Source organism: Mobula birostris, chromosome 3 (assembly GCF_030028105.1).
Source record: "Mobula birostris isolate sMobBir1 chromosome 3, sMobBir1.hap1, whole genome shotgun sequence".
Lineage (NCBI taxonomy): Eukaryota > Metazoa > Chordata > Chondrichthyes > Myliobatiformes > Myliobatidae > Mobula > Mobula birostris.
Genome location: NC_092372.1, coordinates 114,791,646 through 114,817,153, shown reverse-complemented (window position 1 = coordinate 114,817,153; position 25,508 = coordinate 114,791,646). Strand labels below are relative to the sequence as shown.

General features: G+C 43.8%; 1 protein-coding gene across 3 annotated transcripts in view; it reads left to right on the top strand.

Moving 5' to 3' along the window:
• The window catches only part of LOC140195223 (NACHT, LRR and PYD domains-containing protein 3-like), a 51,403-nt gene extending 27,178 nt beyond the window's left edge, over window positions 1-24,225 (top strand). For 2 of the 3 annotated variants that reach the window (XM_072253220.1, XM_072253218.1), the window contains exons 5-14: window positions 10,624-10,783; window positions 10,878-10,943; window positions 14,847-16,581; window positions 18,679-18,765; window positions 18,950-19,120; window positions 19,234-19,392; window positions 21,259-21,429; window positions 22,211-22,381; window positions 22,490-22,657; window positions 23,183-24,225. In XM_072253220.1, coding sequence (XP_072109321.1) covers window positions 10,624-10,783; window positions 10,878-10,943; window positions 14,847-16,581; window positions 18,679-18,765; window positions 18,950-19,120; window positions 19,234-19,392; window positions 21,259-21,429; window positions 22,211-22,381; window positions 22,490-22,657; window positions 23,183-23,270 — 2,976 coding nt within the window. In that variant the 3' untranslated portion in view covers window positions 23,271-24,225. The remainder of the gene's footprint in view (window positions 1-10,623; window positions 10,784-10,877; window positions 10,944-14,846; window positions 16,582-18,678; window positions 18,766-18,949; window positions 19,121-19,233; window positions 19,393-21,258; window positions 21,430-22,210; window positions 22,382-22,489; window positions 22,658-23,182) is intronic. The other variant, XM_072253221.1, reaches the window with a different exon arrangement.
• The last annotated feature ends 1,283 nt before the right edge of the window (window positions 24,226-25,508 follow it).

Sequence of the window (25,508 nt, the reverse complement as noted above, 5' to 3'; positions counted from 1 at the left end):
CTCCGTCTCTTCAGTTCGGTTCCCACCCCTCAGCAATTCTAGGTGAAACTCTCCCCAATAGCCTTAGCAAACCTCCCCACCAGGATATTGGTCCCCCTTGGATTCAAGTGTAACCCATCCTTTTTGTACAGGTGACGCCTGTCCCAGAGGTCCCAATAATCCAGAAATCTGATCCCTGCTCCAATCTCTCAGCCACGCATTTATCCTCCACCTCACTCTATTCCTGTATTCACGGTCGTGTGGCACGGGCAGTAATCCCGAGATTACTACCTTTGAGGTCCTGCTTCTCAACTTCCTTCCTAACTCCTTGTAGTCTGTTTTCAGGACCTCCTCCCTTCTCCTACCTGTGTCGTTGGTACCAATATGTACCACGACCTCTGGCTGTTCACCTTCCCATTTCAGGATATCGTGGACACGATCAGAAACATCCCGAAACCTGGAACCTGGGAGACAAACCACCATCCGCGTTAATTTCCTGCGTCCACAGAATCGCCTGTCTGACCCCCTAACTATAGAGTCCCCTATCACTGCTGCCATCCTCTTCCTTTCCCTACCCTTCTGAGCCACAGGGCCAGACTCTATGTCAGAGGAGCAGCCACTGTAGCTTCCCCCAGGTAGGCTACCCCCCACCCCCCAACAGTACTCAAACAGGAGTACTCTCTTCCCTCACACCCTTCAATATCTGGCACACTGCCAGTTTCTTCCACAGTGAAGACTGATAGAAAAATATTCAATAAATTCATCAGCTATCTCCTTGTCCCCCATTATTATTTCTCCAGCCTCATTTTCTAGCGGTCTTGTATCCACTCTCATCTCTCTTTTATTTTTTGCATACTTGAAAAAGCTTTTACTGTCCACTTAGATATTGTTTGCTAGTATGTTTTCATATTTCATCTTTTCCCTCCTTGTATTTCTTTTCGTTGTTCTCTGTAGCGTTTTAAAAGCTTCCCAATCCTGTCTTCCCACTAATTTTTACTTGTATGCCCTCTTTTTTGCTTTTACATTAGCTTTGACTTCACTTGTCAACCATGGTTGTATTATTTTGCCGTTTGAGTATTTCTTTGTTTTTGGATTACATCTATCCTGCACCTTCCTCATTTTTCACAGAAGCTCACGCATTTGCTGCTCTGCTGACATCCCTGCCAGCAGCTCCTTCCAATTTACTTCGGCCAGCACTGTAATTTCCCTTACTCCACTGAGATACTGCTACATCAGACTTAACTTTCTTCCTTTCAAATTTCAAGTTAATCATATTGTGATCACTGGCTCCTCAGGGTGATCTTATCTTAAGCTCCTTAATCACCTCCAGTTCATTAAATAAACACCCAATCCAGTATAGCTGATCCCCTCGTAGGCTTAACAACAAACTACTCTAAAGAGCCATCACGTAGGCATTCAATAAACTCACTTTTGATCCATTTCCTACCTGATCTTCCCAATCAACCTGCATGTTGAAATCTCCCATGACAATCATAACATTGCCCTTTTGATACGCCTTTTTTATTTCCTGTTGTAATCTGTGGCCACATACCAGTCACTGTTGGGAGGCTACCATCAGGGTCCTTTTACTCTTGCAGTGCAGGTTTCCCTCGCCATCTGAAGGTAGAGCATTCCTATGAAACAGTTCGTAAGCTGAAATGTCATAAAGCGAAGAAGTAATTACCATTTATTTATATGGGAAAAGTTTGTGAGCATTCGCAGACCCAAAAATAACCTACCAAATCATGCCAAATAACACATAAGACCTAAAATAACAGTAACATATAGTAAAAGCAGGAATGATATGATAAATACACAGCCTATATAAAGTAGAAATACTTTTCCACAATCATTGCCGGCACTGTTCTCCATAGCGAAAATCTCACACAAGCACTCTTGGCAGAAAATCTCATGCGCTGTTGGTAAAAACACTCTCTCCAGTAACCTTTAAGCTATGAAGCTGCCAAACCGTACCAAATAACACGTAAAAATACACAGCCGATCTAAAGTAGAAATAATGTATGTACAGTTTAGTATCACTTACCGGAATCGGGACAGCGCCAGGCACACTGATGATGGTGTGTTAGGCTGAGTCGTCGCAGGTTGGGGTGGTGCAGTGGCCCCCACCCTCCAGGCCGCCGACCGATACTGATCCACGAAGCATGCAGGGGTACAGCGGTAGCCAGGAGGCACACAGCACATCTTTAAGAAAAAAGCCGAAATAAACATGCTAATTAATTAGGTGCCGCCCAACATGTTATTCTCGGTCCAGATCAGAGGCGATAGGCGATTGCCGATTGCATGGCCTCTGATCTGGGCCAACAATTACATGTTGGGCGGCACCTAATTAATTAGCATGTTTATTTCGGCTTTTTTCATAAAGATGTGCTGTGTGCCTCCCGGTTACCGCTGCATTCTCCGCGAATCGGTATCTGTCCACGGCCTGGGGGTTGGGGTGGTGGGACACTAGGGTGTCATCTCGTCGTCTGTTTCCATTAGGGCAGGCAGCTCATAGAAAATCATCTTCTCCTATTACTGCCCACCTCGATGTCGAAGGTCGAGGTTCGTCGTCTGCTGTGGCTGATGTGGAAGGCTTGCTTGACTGCTGAGCCTCGCGCATTTTTCTATCATACAGTTCTTTGTAAGCAATCAAACCGTCCTGCAAATATCCCCTAAACCTATGTACCCTTTCAAAATTAAAGTCGTACTTTATCATTGCAGTGAAAATCTCACACAGTTGCTTCACGTTCATTCCGCTAATGAATTCAGTTTCGATTGTTATCCTTTCCTCTTCCAATTGCATCAGCCCTTCATCTATCATTTCTTGGTCATGGGATGCCAAAACCTCTTCAACATCATATTCGTCAGCTTCTACAAGCCAAACTCACTTTGTCCTTACTTCGTTCACCACGATCAAAACGCTTAATTATGTCTAGTTTTATGCTAAATGTAACACCCTTTCGAGCTCTTTCAGGCTTTTCCAATACCTTAGAACTCATCTTGCTAACTGCTGCTCACAGGCATGTGTTTAAGCAGTGCTGGCGAGAATGCTGTTCCAAATCCGGGGGAGAGTGGCTGCTTGGAGCACGCGCTGCCTTTTATCGCGTGCTGAGTTTTTTATCGCGCGCTGCTTTTTCTCGTAACAGTGAAAACACCTTCTGTCATCGAAAACAGGGAACTAATATTGGTCTTTCGTAACAGTGAGATTTTGTAAAGCGAACGTTTGAAAAACTGGGGACACCTGTACCAAGGAACCATAGAAACTACAGCACAGAAACAGGCCCTTTGGCCCTTCTTGGCTGTGCCGAACCATTTTCTGCCTAGTCCCACTGACCTGCACACGGACCATATCCCTCCATACACCTCCCATCCATGTATCTGTCCAATTTATTCTTAAGTGTTAAAAAAGAACCCGCATTTACCACCTCGTCTGGCAGCTCATTCCATACTCCCACCACTCTGTGTGAAGAAGCCCCCCCTAATGTTCCCTTTAAACTTTTCCCCCCTCACCCTTAACCCATGTCCTCTGGTTTTTTTCTCCCCTTGCCTCAGTGGAAAAAGCCTGCTTGCATTCACTCTATCTATACCCATCATAATTTTATATACCTCTATCAAATCTCCCCTCATTCTTCTACGCTCCAGGGAATAAAGTCCTAACCTATTCAACCTTTCTCTGTAACTGAGTTTCTCAAGTCCCGGCAACATCCTTGTAAACCTTCTCTGCACTCTTTCAACCTTATTTATATCCTTCCTGTAATTGGGTGACCAAAACTGAACACAGTACTCCAGATTCGGCCTCACCAATGCCTTATACAACCTCATCATAACATTCCAGCTCTTATACTCAATACTTCGATTAATAAAGGCGAATGTACCAAAAGCTCTCTTTACGACCCTATCTACCTGTGATGACACTTTTAGGGAATTTTGTATCTGCATTCCCAGATCCCTCTGTTCCACTGCACTCCTCAGTGCCTTACCATTAACCCTGTATGTTCTACGTTGGTTTGTCCTTCCAACTTGCAATACCTCACACTTGTCAGTATTAAACTCCATCTGCCATTTTTCAGCCCATTTTTCCAGCTGGTCCAAGTCCCTCTGCAGGCTCTGAAAACCGTCCTCACTGTCTACTACACCTCCAATCTTTGTATCATCAGCAAACTTGCTGATCCAATTTAGCACATTATCATCCAGATCATTGATATAGATGACAAATAACAATGGACCCAGCACTGATCCCTGTGGCACTCCACTAGTCACGGGCCTCAACTCAGAGAAACAATTCTCTACCACCACTCTCTGGCTTCTTCCATCGAGCCAATGTCTAATCCAATTTACCACCTCTCCATGTATACCTAGCGACTGAATTTTCCTAACTAACCTCCTATGCGGGACCTTGTCAAAGGCCTTACTGAAGTCCATGTAGACAATATCCACTGCCTTCCCTTCATCCACTTTCCTGGTAACCTCCTCGAAAAACTCCAACAGATTGGTCAAACATGACCTACCATGCACAAAGCCATGTTGACTTTCCCTAATAAGCCCCTGTCTATCCAAATGCTTGTAGATTCTGTCTCTTAGTACTCCCTCCAATAACTTACCTACTACTGACGTTAAACTCACCAGCCTATAATTTCCCGGATTACTTTTCGATCCTTTTTTAAACAACGGAACAACATGAGCCACTCTCCAATCCTCCGGCACTTCACCCGTAGACAGCGACATTTTAAATATTTCTGCCAGGGCCCCCGCAATTTCAACACTAGTCTCCTTCAAGGTCTGAGGGAACACTTTGTCACCAGGAGAGATTGATTCGCCTGGGACTGTACTCGCTGGAATTCAGAAGAAGGAGAAGAGATCTTATAGAAACATGTAGAATTATGAAAGGGATAGATAAGATAGAGGCAGGAAAGTCATTTCCGCTGATAAATGAGACTAGAACTAGGGGACTTAACCTCAAGATTCAGAGGTGCAGATTTAGGACGGAGATGAGAAACTCCTTTTCCTAGAGGGTGGTGAATCTGTGGAATTCTCTGCCCAATAAAGCAGTGAAGGCTACCTCAGTAAATATATTTCAGACAAGGTTGGGTAGATTTTTGCATAGTAGAGGAATTAAGGGTTATGGGGAAGGGGCAGGTAGAGATGAGTCCATAGCCAGGTCAGCCGTGACCTTGTTGAATGGCAGCACAGGCTCAACGGGCCAGATGGTCTACTCCTCTGATTTCTTACATTCTTATGAGCTGAATGTCCAAGCTTACACATTGTATTGAGGGATAGGAAGGTCGGCCGAGTGGGTGATGTGGCTCCTTATCTGAGAAAAGATGTGTTGGCATTGGAGAGGGTTCAGAGGGGGTTCACTAGGATGATTTTGGAGTGAAAGGTTTATCATACGAGGAACGTTTGATACGTCTGGGTCTGTACACACTGGTATTTAGAAGGATGAGAGGGGATCTCATTGAAACCTTTTGAATATGGAAAAGCCTAGACAGAGTAGATGTGGAAGGGATGTTTCCCATGGTGAGTCATAGTCATACTTTATTGATCCCGGGGGATATTGGTTTTCGTTACAATTGCACCATAAATAATAAATAGTAATAAAACCATGAATAGTTAAATAGTAATATGTAAATAATGCCAGGAAATAAGTCCAGGACCTGCCTATTGGCTCAGGGTGTCTGACCCTCCAAGGGAAGAGTTGTAAAGTGTGATGGCCACAGGCAGGAATGACTTCCTATGACGCTCTGTGTTGCATCTCGGTGGAATGAGTCTCTGGCTGAATGTACTCCTGTGCCCAACCAGTACATTATGTAGTAGATGGGAGACATTGTCCAAGATGGCATGCAACTTGAACAGCATCCTCTTTTCAGACACCACCATCAGAGAGACCAGTTCCATCCCCACAACATCACTGGCCTTACGAATGAGATTGTTGATTCTATTGGTGTCTGCTACCCGCAGCCTGCTGTCCCAGCACACAACAGCAAACATGATGGCACTGGCCACCACAGACTCGTAGAACATCCTCAGCATCGTCCAGCAGATGTTAAAGGACCTCTGTCTCCTCAGGAAATAGAGACGGCTCTGACCCCTCTTGTAGACAGCCTCAGTGTTCTTTGACCAGTCCAGTTTATTGTCGATTCATATCCCCAGGTATTTGTAATCCTCCACCATGTCCACACTGACCCCCTGGATGGAAACAGGGATCACCGGTACCTTAGCTCTCCTCAGGTCTACCACCAGCTCCTTAGTCTTTTTCACATTAAGCTGCAGATAATTCTGCTCACATCGTGTGACAAAGTTTCCTACCGTAGCCCTGTACTCAGCCTCATCTCCCTTGCTGATGCATCAACTATGGCAGAGTCATCAGAAAACTTCTGAAGATGACAAAAGACACCACTGCTCTCCAAAAAAAAAACATTGTTGTACATCTCAAGTTTGCAAAAGACCACATGGATGTTCTACAATGCTTTGGAGACAACGTTTTGTAGACAGATGAGACAAAAGTTGAAATTTTTGTCAGAAATGCACATTGGAGGGAAAAGGGCACTGCACACCATTAGCAAAACCTCATTCCAACTGTGTAGCATGGTGGAGCATCATGGTTTGGGACGGCTTTGCTGCCTCAGGGCCTGGACAGCTTGCAATCATTGAGGGAACAATGAATTCAAAATTGTATCAAGGCATCTTATAGGAGAATCTCAGGGTAGCAGTCTATCACCTGAAATTTAATGGAAATTGGATAATGCAACAAGACAATGATCCGAAAGACAACAGTAAATCAACATCAGAATGGGTTGAAAAGAAGAAAATTTGTGTTTTGGAATGACTGAGTCAAAGTCCTGACCTTAATCCTATAAAACTCTTGTGGAAGGACCTGAACCAAGCAGTTCATGCAAGGAAGTCCACCAACATCCCACAGCTGAAGCAGTTTTGTAAGGAGGAATGGCCTAAGATACCTCAAAGCCGATGTACAGGACTGATCAACTGTTACCAGAAATGTTTGGTTGAAGTTATTGCTTCAGGGGGGTCATACCAGTTACTGAAAGCAAAGGTTCAATACTTTTTCCAACAAATACGTGTAATATTGGATCATTTTTCTCATAAATAATTGAACATGTATAATATTGCTGTTGTTTATTTAATTGGGTTCTCTTTATCTAGTTCTAGGACTTGAGTGAAGATCCCGTAACATTTTAGGTCATATTGATGCAGAAATTGAGAAAATTCTACAAAGTTCACCAACTTCCTAGCAGCACTGTATTTCCTCCATTGTCATCATAGAAAACTTCTCGTGGTACTTGTTTGCTCTGGTTTGATATTTCCACTTTCCTTACTACCACTCTTGGTATGGATATGTGTTACTTGTTGGTATGGACACGTGTAACTCTATAGATGGGTGGATTTATTGTTAAAAGAGTATCCTTCCACTGTGTGGTTGATCATCTAACTAGTATCCAGTTATAGGTTTATTTGTTCCTTTCTTAGTATACCCCTATACCCCTCACTTTAGCTATGCTACATTTTGCTATTTTCTGTTTATACAATGCTCGCCCTAATAAAGTGGCTACTGAGTGTATGTTCATGGTCTTCTGCTGCTATAGCCCATCTACTTTATGGTTCAACATGTTGTATTTTCAGAGCTGTTCTTCTGTACTCACACCACTGTTGTAATGCATGGTTATTTGAGTACTGTCAGCTAGAACCAATCTGACCTTTTCATTGACAGAACAAGTTTTTAGTTTTTGCATCATTTTCTGTAAACTTGAGACTGTGTGTGCAAATCCTGAGAGGTCAGCAGTTTCTGAGATGATCTGAAACCACCATGGCACACCAACAATTATTCTGCAGTCAACGTCACTTGCATCACATTTCTTCCCTTTTGCGATATTTGGTCTGAACACCAACTGAACCTCTTGACCATGCCTGCATGCTTTTAGGTACTGAGTTGCTACCATGTGATTGGCTGATTTGGGTCAACAGGCAGGTGTACCTAATAAAGTGGCCACTGAGTGTATTGGGGCTACTCGTATGATTTTAAAAAGAAAATTCTTCTCCCCTTCTCACTCGTCTAAAGTGTCTTCTACATCCCAATTAGGCCTTTCTCTAAGACATGGTGATCACTATCACTTAATATTACTAAAAGCCTGAATTGGCTGTAAGCTGATTGGGCAGCCAGTCTTCCGAGAATATCCAGTCTGTTTTAAAAAAAATTCTTCCTTATCTCAGTGACATTGTTCTTCCTAGCCATGAGCATGCTCACTAAGTCTGCTGAACCAGAGTGCAGAGGGCCCAGAATGAATTCCGCTCAATGGCAACCACCTATCAGGGCGTTCATGGATGACCTCACAGTCACCACAGAATCAGTCCCAGGCTGCCGGAGGATTCTGCAAGGGCTCGAAAAGCTGGTGGAGTGGGCCCGGATGCGTTTCAAACCTGCCAAGTCAAGATCGATGGTGCTGAGGAAAGGGAAGGTGGAGAACAAGTCCCAGTTCAGCATCGCAGGCACAGCCATCCCAACCATCACAGAAAAGCCAGCAAAGAGCTTAGGCAAAGTTTTTGACAGCTCTTTAAGGGACACAACATCCATTCAGGCAACCTGCACCGAATTGGATGGCTGGCTGAAATCTGTGGACAAGTCTGGCCTACCTGGGAAGTTTAAAGCCTGGGTGTATCAGCATGGCATTCTTCCCAGAATCCTGTGGCCCCTCCTTGTCTATGCAGTTCCGATCTCGACAGTCGAAACCTTAGAGAGGAGGGTTAGCAACCACCTCAGGAGATGGCTGGGGCTGCCAAAGAGCCTGAGCAGCATCGCACTCTGTGGACACCACAACAAACTGCAACTGTCCTTCAAATCCTTGGAGGAAGAATTCAAGGTAACAAGAGCCAGAGAAGTGCTACAGCATAGGGACTCAAGTGACCCGAAGGTGGCTAGAGCAGGGATCCAAGTAAGTACTGGCAGGAAGTGGAGGGCAGAGGAAGCTGTTCAGGAGGCAGAGGCGAGGCTGCATCACAGGAAGCTGGTGGGAGTGGTCACACGAGGCCGAACTGGGCTAGGATCCTTTCCAACTCCCCAAATGGACACCAGAGGGAAGGAAAGGCGTCGTCTATTTCAGGAGGAGGTGAGAGCAGTAGTGGAGGAGATGAGAGCCTGCAAGGCAGTGGGAATGAAGCAACGGGGAGCTTGGACAAGATGGGAGAATGCGGTTGAGAGGAAAGTGACCTGGGCTGATCTTTGGAAAGCCGAACCACACCGCATCCAATTTCTCATCCAGGCCGTGTATGATGTGCTTCCAAGCCCATCAAGCCTGCACACATTGGGCAAGGCAGAGTCATCTGTACTCCAAGCGAGGAACCCTGGAGCACATCCTCAGCGGCTGTGCAAGGGCACTTGGTGAGGGACGGTACAGGTGGAGGCATGATCAGGTCCTGAAGACCATCGCCGAAGCCGTCAGTGCAGGAGTTGAGTGGGCGAAGCGGTCCCAACCCTCCAAGCAGACCATTGCCTTTGTCAGAGCTGGGGAGCAGCCAATACCTGCCAAAAGGACATCTGCAGGCATTCTGACCTCTGCGAGGGACTGGCAGCTGTTGGTGGACCTCGAAGGGCAGCTGAAGTTCCCCAACCATATCGCAGGCACCACCCTGCGACCAGACGTTGTCCTAGTGTCTGAGTCTACTAAGCAAGTGGTGCTGCTGGAGCTGACAGTCCCATGGGAAGATAGCTTGGAGGAGACCTTTGAAAGGAAGCTCTCCAAATACGCAGGACTGGTCAGCAACTGTCAGCAGGCTGGATAGAGAGCGAGGTGTCTCCCAGTGGAGGTTGGTTGTAGGGGATTCGTAGCCCGTTCTTTAGTTAGAGCCTTCAGCATTTTGGGCATCGAGGGAGAGAGGAAGAGGAGAGCCATCTGCAGTACCATCGATGCAGCAGAGAGGGCCTCAAGATGGCTGTGGCTCAAAAGAGGGAAGCCATGGAGTCATAAGTAGCTAGCCATCTGGACACAAGCTGGGGTCTGATCAGCCCTGGCTGGGTCACCTGGAGGAGGTTGTATGATGTTGAAAGACCCAAAACACCCGATGATTCCAGGAACATCACTGAAGATGTGTCCAGAAGCATCAATAGATGTATGTACACAGCAGATACTTATTGTGAGAGGTTTGTGATATTTATCAGGAACATTTTAGATGAAGGGCCTGAAGCTTTGTTGAGGATCCCTACCACCACTACCATTAGGATGGAGGTACAGTAGCATCAGAGCTGGGACTTGCAGACTGGATAATAGCCTCTTCCTCAAACTGTGAGACCAATGAATAAACACAAGAAAATCTGCAGGTGCTCGAAATCCACAGCCACACACACTCACAATGCTGGACGAATAATGAATACCCTGCCACCACTGACAGGCAACTGTTTACCAGTGCTGCACACTACATGCATTTTGAATTATATTTATTACCTTATTTGTGGTAATATATTGTTTTGTGTGTGTGTGTGTTTGTTTGTGTTTACGTTTACTGTGGCCCGGAGGATCATCGTTTCATTTGGTTATATATATGTACAGTGAGATGACAAACTTGATTGGGTCACTGAGTCGGTCCATTCCCTGTGTTTTTCTTTCACTCTGATCTGTTCATTTTGATTATTCACAGCTACTGGTGGAGCACGACAACCAGACCCACAGTTCCAAACTACTTCTAACTCTCGTGATGGAGAAAGGTTCTGCTGCACGAAGGGTAATGTGGGAGGCATTTCTGAAAACAACTAGATTACCAAAATTGGAGACAATTCTGAAAGAAATACAAGAATTTGGTAAGGGAAAGTCACATGTTAAATTCAAACTTTCCATGTTTTACCACAGTATTACACAAATCATAATTCATAACAATCTGACTGATATAAACAGGTACGAATCCTGATGATTATTTCAAAAACTTCCGGGACTTTGCTGAGGTTCCCAGTGAACTAAAAGGCAAGTGAGAAATTTCATTTTCATTTTTAATAATGTAAATATCATTGTATGTTATGGTCCATCCTTAATACATAAGTGATGTTAGTGTGTAGTTCCCATCTTGGTGCAGTCCTGGTAAATGTTAAACATGAGGTTCTACCGATGCTGGAAACACAAAGTAACATGCACAGAATACTAGAGGGAACTCATGGGTCAGGCAGAATCTATAGAGGGGGATAAGCAGTCAACGTTTTGGGTCGGGGTCCTTCCTCGGAACTGGAAAGTACGGGGCAAGAAGCCATGATGGGAAGGTGGAGGAATGGGAAGGAGTACAAGCTTGAAGGTAATTGGTGAGGCCATGTGGAGGGGCGTGTGTCTATATAACAACCATTTCCAGTTCACGATGCAAAAAAAAAGTGGAAGCATGATGAGATTTAATGTAGTGCTGAGAGTTGGGGGAGGCTGTAGGAAATAAAAATTGAGAAGGCATAGGATGCCTGAATTTGAGAGAATAGAAGAAATGATGATGATAAGGTGATGAAAGAACCTGATATATTTGTTTCAGGGAGAGATGTTTGACTTGAAGAAAAACTGCTGATAATGTTTCCAAATGCCTGTTGTCTTCCTCCCTGTTAGTGGTGGAGGTTGCAAGTATGGAAGCTGCTATTTGGAATGAGTGAGTGCTGTATTTTGTTGATGGTACACATCACAGAGACTGTACCCCTATGGTAGAGGGAATGAATACAGGAGCCTTGGGTCCCACACCACCAGGTTTAGAAACAATTATTGCCAGAACCATCAGGCTCCTGAACCAGTATGGACACTGAATTGATCACTGAACACAAAGCATAGATTCACTTCCAAGGACTTTAGAACTCTTGTTCTCAAATCATGTCCATCTACTTCTTTATGATTATTTATATTTACAGTTTGTCTTTTGCACATTGGTTGCTTGTCAGTCTTTGTGTGTAGTTTTTCATTAATTCTATTGTATTTCTTTGTTTTGCTATGAATGCCTGTGAGAAAATGAATCTCAGGGTAGTATATTGTGACATACATGTATTTTGATAATAAATTTAGTTTGAATTTTGAGCTTGAGTTTTCTTGGAAATGTCATCCATGGAAGTGGCAAATGTACCATAGTACCCCGGCCCAAAATATCGACCCTTTATTCCCTTCTATAAATGCTCCCTGACCTGCTGACTTCTGGCATTTTGTGTGTGTTTTACTCAGGTCAATCTTTTTGTCCATTTAAATGCAACACATAGATATGGATAGAAGCTGCAAATGGATAAAAAGGTCCATTTGCTGCATTATGGCCCTATCTTTCTATGCCTTGCATACTTTTAAATGCACGTCTAAATGTCTCTTAAACATCGGGACATATTTGCTTTTGCCACCGCTAATAGGAAATACTACTTCTCCTTCAAACTCCTTTTAACTCCTCCCTATCACCCAAAACAAGTTGGGTCTTTATTCTTTGGAGTGTTGAAGGTTGAGGGGGGACTTGATAGAGGTATTTAAAATTATGAGGGGGATAGATAGAGTTGACGTGGATAGGCTTTTTCCATTGAGAGTGGGGGAGGTTCAAACAAGAGGACATGAGTTGAGAGTTAAAGGGCAAAGGTTTAGGGGTAACTTGAGGGGGAACTTCTTTACTCAGACTGGTGGCTGTGTGGAACGAGCTTCCAGCAGAAGTGCTTGAGCAGGTTCGATGTTGTCATTTAAAGTTAAATTGGATAGCTATATGGACAGGAAAGGAATGGAGGGTTATGGGCAGAGTGCAGGTCGCTGGGACCAGGTGAGAGTAAGAGTTCGGCATGGACTAGAAGGGCCGAGGTGGCCTGTTTCCATGCTGTAATTGTTATATGGTTAAAACCTAAGCAAGAATGTCATGTTGAATCTTTATAAGGCATTGGTCAGGCCACACTTGGAGTACTCTGAGCAGTTTTGGGCCCTATATCTAGGATGTGCTCTAGGGAGTGTCCAGAATTGATTCACGAGAATGTTTCTGGGAATGATAGGGTTAACATATGAAGAGTGATTGGCTCTGGGCCAGTACTCTCTGGAGTTCGAAGAACGGGGAGGGGAATCTCATTGAAATCTATTGAATATTGAAAGGCCTAGATAGAGTGGAGATGGAGAGGATGTTTCCTATAGTGGGTGAGTCTAGGATCAGAAGGCACAGCCTCAGAATAGAACCCAAAGCAACAGAGATGAGGAGGAATTTCTTTAGCCAGAGGGTAGTGAATCTTTGGAATTCATTACCACAGACAGCTGTGGAAGGCAAGTCATTGGGTATATTTAAAGCAGGGGTTGATAGGATCTTGATTGGTGAGGGTGCCCAAAGTTAAAGAAGGAAGGCAAGAGAATGGAAAAGAAATCAGCCATGATGGAATGGCAGAGCAGACTCAGTGGGCCGAATTGCCTAGTTCTGCTCCTGTATCTGTTGGTGTTCTGGTCTTACTTTTTTGTGGAAATGCTTCAGTGTGAGTTCAGACAAGGGATTTGGAATTAGAAGCAAGCAGGAGTTTTTGAAAATTGTTGTGAAAGTAACTGGCCAGGAGCTGAGCAGAACATTCAAGTCTGGAAGGAACAAAAGGAATGTGGTTCAATCATTAGAGGATGGACCGGAAGTGGGTGGCATTACAGGGCCGGATGTGGGGAAACGGTGTTGGATAGTCTTGCTTTTCCAGTACACTAAATACTGATATAACTAAAGCAGTTGTGAATCTGGCTCTTGTGGGTAACCTGTCCATCTCAGGCCGCCACTCTCCCAGTGCTCAGAGTACGCTAGGTAACCTACGCAAATGCCCAGAGCGACAGAAGGTGGTTGCGTTTCAGGCTCCAGAGTATCCTAGCAGTTAGCATGATGCTATTACAGCTCAGAGCATTCCAGAGTCCCAGTGCCATTCTATATTGAGTCTCTATGTCCTCCCTGTGGAATGCGTCAGGTTTCTTAGGTCCTCCTCTTTCCTCCCACAGTCCATGTACTCAGTTGATTAATTGGTTATTATAAATTGTCTCCTGGGTAGTTAGGGTTATTTGGATTTGTCAGAGGCTTGCTAGAATGGCGTGGCTTGAAGGACTAGAGAGTCTGACACTAATAAAGAAGTAAATGATTTAATTCTGCAAAGGCTAAGCAATCCCAGCTGTTAGCAGAAACTGTCTATCTGAGCATTCTGTACTGTACATGAAGAATAATGAAAGGGTTCATCATAGTAAACAGTTTTACATATCATTAACAAAGTACTGCCTTCATAGTAACCACCATGTATTAGAATCAAATGAGGATTTAAGGAGTCGTTTCAATTTCAACACATACAAAATGCTGGAGGAACTCACCAGGTCAGGCGGAATCTATGGAACTGAATACACAGTTGACATTTTAGGCTGAGATCCTTCATCAGGACTGGAAAAGAAGGGGAAAGATGCCAGAATAAAAAGGGTGGGTGGAGGGAAAGGAGGACAAGCTTTAAGTTTAAGTTTGATTGGTGAAATTGGGTGGGTGGGAAGGTAAAGGGCTGGAGAAGAATGAATCTGATGGGAGGGGAGAGTGGACCATGGGAGAAAGGGAAAGCAGGTGCTGGAAATCGAGAGTAACGCACCCAAAAAGCTTCTGGCACTCAATGGGAAGACAGAATTTATGGAAAGGAATAAAGAGTCGATATTTTGGGCTGGGTCCTGATGAAGTGTCTTGGCTTGAACATCAACTGTTCATTCCCCTCCATCATTGTTGCCTGACCTGCTGAGTTCCTCCAGCATTTTTTGTATATTTCAACAGTGTATCGTGTTCAAACATGTATTTTATTAACTGATATTTTCTACATGCTGTTGGAGTTGTTAATTGATTTCTCACAATCTGAATGAACAGTGGATTTCTCTGCTTAAGCTAATATTGTGACCTGCTTTGTTTTAATAAAGATGTTCAGAAGCAACACATGGAAAAACTCCGGAAACAAACAGAACAGCTGAGAATGAACCCAATTCAAGGCAAAGAGGGGCCTAAAGTTTGCCAGCTGGTTGACCGATATGCTGAGCTTACAGTCATTCCATGCATTCGAGATTGGAAACTTGTAGAACATGAACTGTTGGCAAAAGGTCAGGAGCATGAAGAGTGGAGAGAGAGACAGCTCCAGGATAATCTGGATATAATAGGGATGGATAAATTGTTCTGTAGCAGTTATAGCAGGAGTAAATACAATACTGGGAGTTCATCTGCAGTGAGTGGAATTCCAGGAATTGGAAAAACAACAATGGTGCAAAAGATCATTTATGACTGGTCCACTGAGAAAATCTACCCGAAATTCAAATTCGTATTCAGTTTTAAATTTCGGGAGTTGAATGATATTAATTGTAGAATAACCCTACGTGAATTGATTTTGATTCAGTATCCTTACCTCGAGAACGTGCTCAGTGAAATTTGGAAAATTCCAGAGCAAATATTATTTCTATTTGACGGCTTGGATGAATACAAGTTCAAAATTGATTTTGCAGACAGTCGGAGAGAGACAGATCCCAAGTATATGTGCAAAGATCCTGAGTGGTGGTGTGAAGTGGCTGACATTGTGTACGCGTTAATACAACGTAAGCTGCTCCCAGGGTGTTCAGTGCTGCTAACCAGTCGTCCCACTGCGTTGAATTTACTGCAAAGTGCCAAGATCGATGTCTGGGCTGAAATCCTTGGGTTTTCTCGTGAAGAACGGAAGGAATATTTCAACAGGTATTTTGAAGATCAGACAGTGGCAGCAGCCGTTTTCAAACACATACAAGAGAACCAGATCCTGTACACAATGAGCTTTAATCCTTCTTACTGCTGGATCCTTGGTCAAACCCTAGGCCCTATCTTCATAAAAAGAGGCAATGATCTGCAGCAGATTCCCAAGACCATTACTGAATTGTATTCCTACCATATTTACAACATCCTGAAAAACCACAGTAACAACCTCGAGAAGCCACGTGATGTATTGCTGAGGATCGGTAAAATGGCCTTTACAGGAGTCTCTGAGAAGAACATCATGTTTCGGAATGAAGATCTGGTTGAGTATGATCTGCGACCATCCCAGGTCCTTTCTGGATTTGTGATTGAACTTTTGGAGAGAGATGATTCTGTTCAGAATGTGGTATACGCATTCACACATCTCACTGTCCAAGAGTTTGTAGCTGCACTAGCACAATTCTTAACTGCAGATCGTGGGGACTTCAAGAGGCTCTGTAAGGAAGCCCACCAGGAGGAAGATGGGCGATACGAGTTATTTCTCAGATTTTTTGTAGGTCTATCTTCAAAGTCCTATCAGCCCCTGAAAGAGTTTCTGGGACAATTTCCTCATGAAATAACCTGTGAAGTGATTGATTGGATAAAGATGGAAATCGAAAAGCGGTTTAAAACCACAGGGAGCAAAGCTGATAAACGGAATCTCCTGAATATGTTCTACTATCTCTTTGAGTCTCAGAATGTACCACTAACCAAGTCCACAGTAGGCTCGGTGAAAACACTAAAGTTTAGCGGTTTGCAAATGAATCCGATTGACTGCGCTGTCCTATCCAATGTGATTGGCTTCTGTGATACAATAAAAGACCTTGATCTGCAGAACTGCGCCATCCAGTGTGATGGACTCCAGTGGCTGAAACCAGGATTGCAGAAGTGTGTGGTGTTAAGGTAATCATTGCTTTGTCTCGAACTGCAAATAAAAAGTCTGTTATCTGTGCTTGCTTCCAAAGGGAGGGAAGGAGAATATGGTATGGAACAGAAAGATTGTTAAGTGGTTCCTAGCATGCTTGTGGGATGGTACACATCTATAATTTTAAAGAACAATTGATTTAGTTGCAATAAATGTTTTCCAGTGGTGTGTATCGACAATATCCCCTTTCACTGCTACCTGCACCAAAACAAGATACTAACTGCAATAATCAGTTTGCAACAGCATTTCAGCTTGCCTCAAGGGGTGGGAGCAAGGTCATTGCATAGTCAGTGTGAAGAGGAGAGCAAGATATAAGTGCAAGATATAGCTGGCGGTGGTAATGGGGGCAAACTGCCACAATCTACTAAATGTGCCTCAAATAGCCTCTGAAAACCAAGTCCAGCACTGGTCTTCATGTGTGGCTTAGCTCTAAGGCTGGCAGAACTGTTGTTTCTGACAGGAAAATGGTGCCTTAAAACCAGTTGCTTCGGGTAGATGGGGCTCGTCAGCCATGGTTCGCTGTTCCTTTAGGAGAAGGAAAACTCTGATTTCAAACCTCCACTGCCTTGCAGCTATACCCACTCATGGGGAAGTCTTCAGGAGTGAACCCCGAGGGAAAAATCCAGAGCAGGAGCTCTTAAGGCAGTCCCACACTGAGTTCAATGCAGACTGGCAATTCTGCTGGTACAAAACTGTTTCGGTCTCTGCTGTTCCTTTGAGTTCATCAGATGTGTGGAGAGGGGGAGCTTGCTACATGGGCAACAGCTTGCTTTCCATATTGTACTGGCCAGACTTGAGAATCTGGACAGCTAAGTTGCAATATTCATGGTGAACTCTGATCGATGGCAGCCTCAGACTCAGATAGAAGCAGATTTAGGCCATTTGGCCCATCGAGTCTGCTCTGCTGATCCAATTTTCCTCTCAGTCACAGTCCCTTGCCTTCTGCCCATATCCTTTCATGCCCCAACCAACAGGAACCTATCAACCTCTAGCTTTAAATATGCAAATGTATGTAAACTCTTGGCCTCCACAGCTGCCTGTGGCAAAAAATTTCACTGATTCACCACCTTCTGGCTAAAGAAATTCCTCCACATCTCCGATCTGAAAGGATGCCTGAGGCTGTGTCCTCTGGTCTTAGACTCTCCCACCGTAGAAAGCCTCCTCTTCACATGTACTCTATCAAGGCCTTTTACCATTTGATATGTTTCTTTTCCTTCTGAAAGTAGCACCTTTGCACAATTTGCCAACTCATACTTTGGCTTGAAATTTGATACATGTAAGATGTTTATCATGTGATCTGCAGGATATCTGGTTTAGCAGGTCACTTGAGACACCAATGATACACTGCAACCCAGTAGTTTCTTGGTCTGTAATCAAAGAAGCTTTGTATTGAGAGGAGGAAAAACTTTCAAGCTGGGTGAGGAGATGTTGAAAGGGTTGGAAAGGAATTTCTTAAGGTCTTGACATGCTATCATGTAATTCATGTAAATTTCCCCATCTCCAGGAAATCCCAGTAGGTTTCCATGACATTATTAGTCATTGAGCTGCAGGAGAACAAATCCAGTCATCTGGGAATGAGATGAAGTTGAGGGACAGGTAGAAAGTTCATATTGCACTTCCAGTAAACAACTACTCTGATCCCAAAATATTTATTTATTTGGAAATACAGTGCAGAAAAGTCTCTTTGGCTCAGTGAGCCACCTCTGCCCAACAACCCACCTATTTAACCTTACTCTAATCACTGGACCATTTAAAATGACTAATTATCTACCAACCAGTGCATCTTTGGACTGTGGGAGGAAACTGGAGCATCCAGAAGAAACTCATGTTGTCACATGGAGAATGTGGAAACTCATTGTAGATTGTGCTGGAATTGACTCCCAAGCTCCAACTGTAATAGTGTCACACTAACCACTATACTGTTGTGGCACCCAATATCTAGGAAGTCAGAGAGAATGACTAAAGAAAATGACATAAATACCTTGGCATGTTTTCTGTAACCTATATCGTGCAACAGGAGAAATTGTAACAGATCCAGGATTTCATTCAGTTTCTTTTTCAATGTCTTTGTTTAGGTTATGGAACAATAAACTAGGAGATTCAGGAGTGAAATTACTGTCTGTTGTACTAAAGAATCGTCAATGTAAAATAAAGGAACTGCAGTAAGTAACAGATTGAGAAATGCTCTTACAGTCATTGGGGATGTTAGTATTGTGAACTATGGTTCAATATTTGTATTATGATTAAGTATAATAGTCAATGATATGGTTAGAAAACTCATGAAATTTATACAGAATCCTTTGCCCTTTCTCATCAGCCTTTTTATCTCTGTGGCTGACTCTTCAGACTAGGTGCTAATGATCTCACAGCTTCCTGTATTGAGGATCTTGCCGCTGCTCTCAGTGAAAATCGGTCACTGTTGGTGCTGGAACTGAGTAATAACAAACTGGGAAATTCCGGGATCAAATATTTGTCTGTGGCTTTGAAGAATCCAGGCTGTAAAATAAAGAAACTGAGGTATGTGCCAGATACTGTGGAATTATGCTGATATTAACTGCATACTTGACAACTGCACATAGTAAAATACACATCTTCCTTGTCCCTTCACCTGTCTCCTTCCTAATTCTCAGCCTGAAAGCCAATGGTCTCACTGCTGCTTGTGTTGAGGATCTTTTCTCCGCTCTCAGTATAAATCAGTCACTGACAACTGTGTCTCTGGGAAGTAATAAGTTGGGTGACGCAGGAGTGCATCAACTGCCCAAGTGTCTGCGAAACGTCGAAGAATTGGAGTGAGTACCAGATCCTGGCATCGTACACTCAGTGGCCACTTTATTAGGTACACCTGCTTGTTAACGCAAATATCTAATCTGACAATCGTGGTGGCAACTCAATGCATAAAAGCCTACAGGTTGAAGTTCAGTTGGTTCAGACCAAATATCAGAGTGAGGAAGATTTAAGATTAAGATTAAAGGTTTATTTAAGTTTTGTTTTTTTTTCTTACATCCATCTCACAACATGAGGGAGTAAAATTCTTTATGTTGCATCTCCATCACAATGTACAAGCAATAAGATGGGAAGTGAGGGAGCATATTGCCCGAACACTAAAATTGTATACATAATTGTTTTGTATACATGTATGTACAGTCAGCTACGCGACCGGACCGGTGTGTGGTCTGACAGGCAGCCGGGCCGGTGCGCGGTCAGGTAGGCGGCCGGGCCGGTGCGCGGTCAGGCAGGCGGCTGGGCCGCTGTAGCTGTGCGGTCTGGCAGGCAACTGAGCCGGTGTGAGGTCTAGCTGGCGGCCGAGCCACTGTATATTGATAAGTCTTTTGGTCTAGTGTAAGAAACTATCCCAGAGCCTGTGGGTCCTGGCTTAATGCTGCGGTGTAATTTGCCAGACAGTAGCAGCTGAAACAGTTTGTGCTTATGATGGCTGGAGTCTCTGCTGATCCTCCGGGCCCTTTTTATGCAGCTGTTGCTGTAGATGTCCTGAATAGAGGAAATTTCACATCCACGATGCGCTGGGCCGTCCGCACCACTCTTTGCAGTGCCCTGCGATTGAGGGTAGGACAGTTCTCATACAAGGCGATGACACAACCAGTCATGATGCTCTCGATGGTGCCCCTGTAGAAAGTCCTGAGGATTTGGGGACTTGTGCCGAACTTCAGCTGCCTGAGGTGAAAGAGGTGCTGTTGTGCATTTTTCACCAGACAGTAAGTATGTGCAGTCCAGGTGAGATACTCGGTGACGTGTATACCAAGGAACTTGAAACTACTCACCTTCTCAACTACAGTCCCATCAATGTCAATTGGGGCTAGCCTGTGTGTAATTCACAATCAGCTCCGTTTTTTTCAACGTTGAGGGAGAGGTGGTTTTCTTGACACCACTGTGTTGGGGGTTGACTTCTCCGCAGGCTGTCTCACCATTGTTGGAAATATGGCCTATCAATGTCGTATCATCTGCAAATTAGATCAGTAAATTGGAGTTGTGCGTAGCAGCACATTCGTGGGGTATAAGGAGTAGAAGAGGGGGCTCAGTACACAACCCTGGGGAGGCTTAGTTGAGGGTCAAAAGGGCAGAGATGAGGGAGCCCATCCTTACCACCTGCTAGCGATCCGAAATGTGATCTAAATGACTTCTGGTTGTGGATTGAGTGTTCGTGCAGGACAGGGTGGTTTGGGTATTCAGAAACTGCTGATCTCCTGGGATTTTCATGCACAAGTCTCTTGAGTTCTCAGAGAATGATGCTGGAAATGGAAAAAAACGTGGTGAGCGGCAGTTCTGTGGGCAAAAACACCTTGTTAACGAGAGAGGTCAGAGGAGAATGGCCAGACCAGTTCAAGCTGACAGGAAGGTGACAGTAAATCAACTAACCACACATGACAACGGTGGTTTGCAGAAGAACATCTCTGAACACACAACACATTGGATCTTGAAGAGGGTGGGCTACAGTCGCAGAATATCCCAATGAGTTTCACTCCTCTACCAAATAAAATGGCCACTGAGTATGTCTTTTTGTAATTTCTTGGTCCTCCATCACCAAACATCTGTTATTAATTCTCGACTCTCTACCCCCTCCTGCCATTCTGTCCCTGTAAACTTCTCCGTACTCTTACTTTCTGGCTTCTCCTTCCCTTGAAACCCCTGATGGTCAGGCTGGATGATAACAATCTCTCAGCCTGCTGCACGGAGGATCTTGCTTCCACTCTCAGTACGTACCAGTCACTACGAGCGCTGAATCTGAGCAACAATAATTTGGGAGATTCTGGAATGAAAAGACTGTTTGCTGCACTTACGAAAGTGAACCAAAATCTGGAGGAACTGCGGTAAGTGAAATGATCTGAAATGATCTCAATGATTGCAGGACTTGGTATTAACTAGTATTAACAATAGTTCAGGTTTATTGTCATTCAACTCTACATGTATACCACCCAAAAAAGCAATGTTCCTCCGGGCTGTGGTGCACAACACAGTCCATAGAACTCTCATACGAAACATCAAGTAATATTACCACTAATAATGAGAGGCATTTACAACATGAAGTCACGTACTGTGATTCAGGAATTGCTTCTTCTCCTCTGCCATCCAATTTCTAAACTGACATTGAACCCATGAACACTAACTCACTACTTTTTTTTATTTCTGTTATTTTCCACTATTTATTTTAACTTAACTATTTAATAGGCATGGGTATACTAATTTTTTTCTCTATAAATATTTATCGCGTATTTCATTGTACTGCTGCCATAAAGTTAACAAATTTCATGATATATGCCGGTGGTATTAAATCTTGATTATGATGAGACCTGGGTGGTGGTAGGGAGTTCCATAGTCTCATGGCCTGGGGCAAGAAGCTGTTTGCCACCTAGCAGTCCATGTCCTAATGCTGTGGTACTTCCTACCTGATGGTAGGGGATCAAAGCGATTGTTGGATGGATGGGAAGGTTCATTGACTGTGCTAAGGGCCCTGTGAACATAGCACTCCTGATAAATATCTCTGGATAGTTTCTAATACTAATTTCATAGTGATTATTCTTTTCAATAACCTCTGTGCATCTGCACTAAAACATCTTTATTTTAGCTTCCTTTTATATCTCTCATCCCTAGACTTTGGACTGTTGGGCTCACTGTGTCTTGTGCCCCTGATCTCACTTCCATGCTCAGGAAAAGCTGCTCACTGACTGTTCTGGACCTTGGTGGTAATGAACTGGGAGACAAGGGCATGGAATTGTTGTGTGAGGGGCTGATGAACTGGGACTCTAAATTACAAAAGCTGAAGTAAGTCACAAGTCACAATTGTTTGTACTAACCAAGTGTCCGACAATGAGAAATAGTGATGGTGTAAATTAACGCTGGGTAATGCTTCATTTCTTCTCTGATTCACAGGTTCTGGAAGAATAATCTCACTGATTTATGCACAAAACATCTTGTCCGTGCTCTCTATGCAGTCCAATCGCTGCAGAAATTGGACCTTAGGTCTAACTCATTTACTGATGAGTCTGTTGAGCCATTTCGCACCCTCATAATGAAGTGTGGAAATCTGAACATGATAGAGTGAGTACCAAGTTCAAGTTTAATTGTCATGCTAAACGAAACCATATGCCGGAGCCAAGATGCAAAATGTAGTGAACAGTCACACACAGCACGTATAGTGACAAAATAATGTTAGCACAAGTCTCTGAGTAGCATGGCCTGACAATTGATGGTGCAAGATGTTATCCTGGAGTTATTTTTATGCAAGAACAAGCAGACAACAGTTCCTCATCTCCTACTGGGTCAGCCACAGGTGAGGGCAAATCAGCCTGTTTCACGCTAGGTATCCACAGACAAAAGTGTTCTAGCTTGCCTTCCAGGGACTCAACACTAGAGAGCAGCACGAGAGATGGAGCTGGCCAGCAGGGACCAGCTTCCAACCCACCATGAATTCCAGTGCTTCTACTGAGTATTTAAGTTGATACTCAGTATCAATAGGATCACACACTTTAAAAGATGAAATATCTCATAATTATTGTTGCAGTATTAAACATATTTTGTTGTGATTGTCATCAGTGTAATCAGCTAAATTTTCTCTTGTTTCAGTCTGGATGAAAACAATTTCAGTTCACGGGGCCAGGAGCAGCTGCTGTCACTGCGAAAATGCAGATACGGAATGAAAGTCATTGTGTGAACAGTTCAATTACATACATCAGAGCTTTATATCACCCTGTATACTGTCCTGAACTTTTTGGGGTTCTTGAGGATGGTGCAGTGGGTCAATTGCCCATCATTTGTAGGTTAACATATGAGAAGTATTTGGCTCTGATCTGTACTCTCTCGAGTTTAGAAGAATGAGGAGGAGCTCATTGAAACCTATTGAATACAGGTGGATGTGGAGAGGATATTTCTATAATGAATGAGTTTAGGACCATCGGACACAACAACCTCAGAATCGAGGCAAGTCCATTAGGAACACAAGAAATTTCTTTTGCCAGATGGTGGGGCATCTGTGGAATTCATTGCCTCCGAAGGTTGTGCGTGCCAAGTCATTACATATATTTAAGGTGAAGGTTGGTAAGTTCTTGATTTGTCAGGGCATCCAAGGTTAAGGGGAGAAGGCAGGAGAATGGGGTTGAGAGGGATAATAAAACAACCATGAGGAAATGGCGGAGCAGACTCGATGGACTGAATGGCATAATTCTGCTCCCATGTCTTATGATCTTAACGAAACCTAAGTATAGAGTGAATCAGGGTAAATTTTACTTGTGTAACTTCGTGATCAAACGGTTTCTTCATGTACTAGTGAATTTGTATCACCTTTCCTTTCCCCATTTTTAAGCACTGACTCTTCCCAAGCCAGCCTATGATTGGCAATTCAGGGTTTTTAAATAATTCATCTTACTGAGAAATTCAGCTGGATATGGGCACCGAGTGGTCCACTCTAATAACTAGATTAGAGCTGAAAGTATACGCAGTGCACAGGACCAATGACAGCATTTAACTGTCTGCAGAATTAAGCAGATTGAGAGCTTCAGCTATATTGTTATGCTTTGTTACGTACCCCGTAACTGGGTTGCCAAACCAGCAGAAATGGACCACTAGTTGGAATCTGGAGTACTACAAACTAATAAAGTTTTATTAAAGAAGCAAGTAACACAGTACTCTAATCGTAAGGATATAAATGCAACAGGTTAGCAATAATACACACATGTACACAGAACTAGGGTAATAGGAATCAACCAAGCTCTATCACAGTCTCGGGATAAAATGATCAGTCTTAAGTGACGCAGAGTTCAGTTCAGCTTAGTACAGTTCGCAGTAATCGCTGTTGTGCCGTTGGAGGGGGGGGGGATGCAAATTTGATTCAGGCAGACCTTTGATGTTCTTCGCAGTTGGTTTCAGGCGGGCTCTTTTATGTCTTTTATCCAGCTGTGGTCACCGACTGTGACCCCTCAGTTCCAGATACAATCGTTCTTCTGTGGTGAACCCGGCACCCTGGCAAGGGTGGACACACACACCAGGTTCCCACCGATCGTACCTTTACACCCTGTGAGTCTATGGTTGGTTCCCACGAATCGGACCTCCAAACTCCCACCAACTTGTGGGGGCACACCGCTCTTCCAGGGTCTCGTTATCTCGTGATCTCATGGTGTGTTGTGCCTCAGCGAACCTGTTCTTTTTATCCCCCTGCTGGGGTATCGCTTGTCCATCAAACTTCAAACAGTTCAGGTTCAAAGTCTGTCAATATTCTGAATTTTGTTTCTTTTCTGTTATCTCTCTCTCCTCTCTCATTAACATTTTGAACGTTTCTCCATTGTCTCCCTTATCTCTCTCATTAGCATCAATCGTCTGATAACTTGGTTTTGGCATCACATCCCTACCCTTCAAAGGATTTTTACCGGGGTAAAAATTATGGGCATGAATACATTATTAGATACACACTAAAATACAGGGTCAGCAGCTATTCGGCTAATACAGAGAGCTTTTATTTTATTTTTTTGTTTTGTTTTGTTTTTTTGTTTTATTTTAATATCAAATTCCTGTAAGACCAGGCTCCAACTTAGTAACCTTTTGTTTTTATCCTTCATAGTGGCCAAAAACACTACTGGGTTGTGATCAGTATAAATTATCAGTGGTTTCTGTGCCGGACAAATATAACAAAGGTCGTCCCACACAAACTTCGCGTTCTTTGGCAAGAGCTTAGTAAGAGGGAGGGTAATATCCGCAAAGTTTTTGCAAAACTTCCGATAGTACCCCACCATCCCCAAGAACCTTCTCAGGGCTCTCTTGTCTGTCAGGGTGGGGACTTCAGAGATAGCCCACACCTTAGCCTGTATTGGTCCAGCTGCCCCTGTTCCACCACAAATCCCAGATAAGTGACCTTCACGTGGCCGAATTCACTTTCTGCGAGGTTCACTGTTAGGTTGGC